The sequence below is a fragment of the Tupaia chinensis genome, unplaced genomic scaffold (genome assembly GCF_000334495.1).
Source record: "Tupaia chinensis unplaced genomic scaffold, TupChi_1.0 Scaffold000221_1, whole genome shotgun sequence".
In the NCBI taxonomy this organism is placed as follows: Eukaryota; Metazoa; Chordata; class Mammalia; order Scandentia; family Tupaiidae; genus Tupaia; species Tupaia belangeri.
This window is the reverse complement of record NW_006159696.1, coordinates 1,479,440-1,483,776: the sequence shown is the minus strand read 5'-3', so window position 1 is coordinate 1,483,776 and position 4,337 is coordinate 1,479,440. Positions and strand designations below refer to the sequence as shown.

At 67.5% G+C, this 4,337-nt stretch overlaps 1 protein-coding gene across 1 annotated transcript in view; it reads right to left on the bottom strand.

Annotated features, from left to right (window-relative positions):
- The window catches only part of LOC102486836 (synaptotagmin-15), an 8,687-nt gene extending 5,575 nt beyond the window's left edge, over positions 1-3,112 (bottom strand). The window contains exons 1-4 of the mRNA XM_014587563.2: positions 2,999-3,112; positions 1,913-2,099; positions 1,271-1,413; positions 191-486 (exon numbers count right to left, since the gene is read on the bottom strand). Of these exons, the coding sequence (XP_014443049.1) occupies positions 191-486; positions 1,271-1,413; positions 1,913-2,099; positions 2,999-3,005 (633 nt within the window). The 5' untranslated portion in view covers positions 3,006-3,112. The remainder of the gene's footprint in view (positions 1-190; positions 487-1,270; positions 1,414-1,912; positions 2,100-2,998) is intronic.
- Between the last annotated feature and the right edge of the window lie 1,225 nt (positions 3,113-4,337).

Genomic DNA, 4,337 nt, shown 5'->3' with positions numbered 1-4,337 from the left:
CCTCCCCCCACCCCCCACCCCGCCAGCCCTGACCCCTGCCCTCTCCACTGCCAGGGCAGGCTGGGTAAAGCAGAGTGGGCGGCACCAAGGGTCCTGGGGGTGGTGGTCCCTGCACACCTGCACAGTCTGCTCCTTCCCAAGATGCCGGGGGCAGGGCGCGGGCACTGGTCACCCGCTTCAGAGGCTGTACCTGGAAGATGAAGTGCTCCTCGAACTGGGGGCTGGAGGCTCTGCACTTGGTCTTGGTGTGGAGGACGCGCCGCTCGTCGGGCAGCAGGTGCAGCCTCACCACAGTGCTGCAGGTGTCCGTGGGGGCGCGGAGCCGACGCGCCTTGACCAGGCCCACGAGCAGCCGCTCGGCCTCCTGCTGGTACTCCACCCAGAACCACAGCCGCCCCAGACAGCCGTCGGGGAAGTCCGTCTCACTCGTGTCCTCTGGCACCGTGTACAGCTCCGGGTTGATGGTCCCTACGACACCTGCCTCTCCTGCAACAGACAGGCTGGGGAGGCTGGTGGCCCGAGGCGGCAGGGGTGTGGGGACAATGGCCAGCTCTGGCCACCCTCCCCATCCTGGCCAGTTTGCTCTGCTGAGCCCCTGTTAGCATGTCCCTCCCCTCTAGTGCAGCTCCCTGGCATCCTCAGCATGGGGCACTGAAGCCCAGGTAGGGGTCCCTAGCAGGGTCCAGAGGAGTCAGTGGACATGTGTCCTGTGATCCCGGGGCCAGGGTCTGCCTTCAGGGACGCAGCACCTAGCACCTGGCCCAGCCCCTTTCCAGCTGCCTAGAGAATGGTTCTGTGATAAAGTCACCTTATCCCTCTTCTTCAAATTAGAAGGGCTACGCTGATGAGTGGGGGTTCCTAGGAAGGTCTGGGTGCCAGAGGACTGTTCCAGCTGCTGCCAGGCTGCTCTTCCAGCCTGGAGCAGGACTCAGCGCTCGCTCTGCGCCCGAGCACGCGTGAGTCCCCATGCCACATCTGTCCCTGGCTGTGGCAGTGACCTTGTAAGACACTGCACCGTCCCGGGCCTTGGCTGGTGAGTGCGTGAAATGGGTGATGGTTCCTCTTTGGCAGGGCTATGGTGAGACCAGTGCCAAGCGAGCATGAGGCTGCATTTCACGGGCCTGGGGTGCAGAGAGCACTTGGTGAATAAAAACCCCCAGAGAGTGGTCACTGGGCACTTCTGGCATCCCTGTTTCAGAGGCGGGCGGGGAAGAGATGGGTCCACCTGACCCGAGCAGGCTCTGAGCCCTGAGCCTGCAGGAGCACTCACCACGTTTGCTGCTGGAGGTGGAAGGTGGGAGCTCCAGGGCCGGACAGCTGTCCCGCGGGGCCTGGGCCCACTCTGCTCTGCGCAGGGGCACCTGGACTCGGCCTTGCAGGGAAGGGGGAACCACGAACGGCACATCGGGTGGGCTGTCCAGAGGCAGACAGACGATACATTTGTGGCGGGTGGGGGGGGGGGGCCGCGTGCTCAGCAGGAGGGGCGTGGGAGCAGGGGCAGGCAGCAGGAAGCCGCACGGAGCCAGAGCTGGCAGAGCACCGTGTTCTGGGTCCACCCTAGGCACGCACGCACACGCACACGCACACACTCGCAGCGAGAGTCAGGCCCGTCTGCCCAAGGCAGTGGGTGCTGGAGAAAGAACGCAGCCTCGGATCCTCCCTGCTCGCTGTCGCTGTGTTACCCAGACCTCCCCCTGACCTCTCTGAGCCTCTGTTTCCTCAGCTGGCACATGGGCTTCAAAATGCCTGCCTAATGACTTGTGGGAGGTTTGGGGGGTTCTCTGTGACAGCTCCCAGTGTGGAGACCACGAGGGCCCAGAGGGGCGCCCCACAGACAGGGCTTCCTTTCCCACCACACCCAAGGGGATCTACCCAGGGAGGTGGCAGAGCAAGGCCAGGCACCCTGCCTCACCTCCTCGGTGGAGTCCTGGCATGCGGCTGCCCACCACAGGTGGCCGTGGGGGTCATGGCTGATGTCCCTGGCAGCTCCTCATAGGTGACAGTGGCACACAGCCTCTTCCACAGATAGCAGCTCACCCCGATCAGCAGCAGCAGCAGCAGCCCCCCTGCCACGCCCCCAATCACTGGGGCCAGCTGCTCTGGGGACAGAGACCACCAGGACTGCCTAGACTGCCAGCTGGCCAGCTCCCCCTCCACCCCTGGCCCCATGGCATATGGGACCAGCAGCACTCCCTGGGCGGATCCCTGTCTGCTGGGGAGGGGAGATGCTGGCTCCCTGCAGCCAGGTCTCCTCAGAAGCCCACTTCCCCTGGGGTCCTCAGATTCCCCTTGGAATGCCCCTGGCCCCGGACTTGGGGAATGGCTGAAACCTTGTCCTTGTACCTGCCCTCACCAGGCCCTCCACCTTCCCTGGCCGCTGTAGGGGTGAGCTTAGGGGTGACGCCGTGCATTTGAGGAATGCCCTGAAGGGACCAATGGTGTCCATTTCCTTCCAGAGCTCTCCCGTGGGACCCTGGGCTGCGCTGGGAGGCCCCCTCTCGGGTCCGCACCCTCCCCTAACACCTCTGCCTAGCTTGGCGGGCCTCCACCGGGTGAGCCCTTACTTGGTGGAGTTCGGCAGAGGTGGGGAAGGCCCGCGGGCATGAGAAACAGCACAGACCTTCCTGCCGGCACCGCACCCCCACATTTGCGGGGATCTGAGAGGCTTTGTGCTGGGACTCTTGGTCCCAGTCGCTGGACTCCGGGACTGGGCAAAGGAGGTGTCTCCTTCTCGGGTTAGGTGCGGTGGGGCTTCCCGGGCTCAGGGTTTGGGTCCTGACGAGGTTGGGGTGGTGAAAAGGCGGGATCCGCATTCCTATTCCGCACCGGTCCAGAGCAGCGGGGCGCGTCCTGCACTCCATCCGCGCACCCCACCAGGAGCGGCCCAGGCCAGGCTGGCAGGCAGGGACCCCCAGCGAGGGCACCGCGCTGCGGCTGGGGGGGGGGCGAGGGCATTTCCCCGCCTTGGGCTGCTCCGATCGGCCCTCGGGGCACTTACCCGCCATGGGGTGTCTCGTCCCGCGTTTCCCGCTGGGGCCTCCAGGCGGGCTTCCAGGGCGCGGCCGTCGGTCTCGGGGCTGCGGGGCAACGACGCGGTCAGCCGTGCAGTGGACGGCGGGGGCCGGGCCCAGCACCCCGAGGCCGGGCTCCTCCCTGGCTTGGCGGTGGCAGACGCCCAGGAGGGGCTCAGCACAGCCGGTCTGCTCGACCCGCGTCCCACAGGGGCGCCCCGCTGGCACCCGGCGACCTAGACGCGCCGCGCCCGCGCTTGGAACGCGCCCCGGCGGCCCTCGCAGGACCTCCACGGCTGCAGTGCGCCCCCTCCAGGCCCAGCTCGGTGCGACCCCGGTGCCAGGAGCCTTCCCGAACCCGAGGCCGGGATCCGCCCGACCCGGGCCCCCGGGCCGCCTGCCCGCGCGCCCCGGGCAGGGACAGGAAACATCGGTCCCAGTACAGGACACGCCGGCGTAGAGAGCGCGACGCTGGAGCGCGCACCTCCTGGGGTGGCCAGCCGTGGTTCGGGACCTTTCTCTCCAGCAGCCGGGCTCCTTCCCTTGGACGGGTTAACGACGGCACCGGCTAGGGTGGATGGGCCGCCTGCCCGAGCGCCCCGGGCAGGGACAGGAAACATCGGTCCCAGTACAGGACACGCCGGCGTAGAGAGCGCGACGCTGGAGCGCGCACCTCCTGGGGTGGCCAGCCGTGGTTCGGGACCTTTCTCTCCAGCAGCCGGGCTCCTTCCCTTGGACGGGTTAACGACGGCACCGGCTAGGGTGGATGGACTAAGGGGTGCTCAGACGGCGAGCCGTGTAAGGGCGCAGCCCTGCCGGCCACTGGAGGGTCATCCCTGCCGGCCACTGTAGGGTCATCCTGGGGCCCCTCGGTCCCCACAGCTCCCGCCATTACGGCGATGGCTCTCAGAACGCAGGGCCCGCGCCCCTCGAAGCACGAGCGCAGCCTTCACGGAGAGGCCCGAGCGAGGATCCTCTCCTCCGCGTTCTCCGTCTGCTCCACCCGGCGACACGAGTGGGAGGAGGCACAGCGGCCCGCAGGAGGCTCTGGGGGGAAGTCCGAGACTTCGAGGCTTCTGGAAGTGGGTTCAGAGGGAAGGCGGGAGGGGAGAGGCGCAGGCGGGGTGGGCCTTGTTTGACAGCTCTCACGGTTGACCAGAGACCGGGACCCTGGGCCTACCCAGGACTGCAAGGGCAAGTGGGAGGGCCAGCTCTGAGGCCGCAGGCTGGTCCTGCCCGAGCTTTGGGTCCCCGAGCCGGCATGGGCCCCTTCCGTTCTTGGGGGCCAGGTCTGGGGCTCTCAGGGCCCCTGTCCGGAGGCAGCAG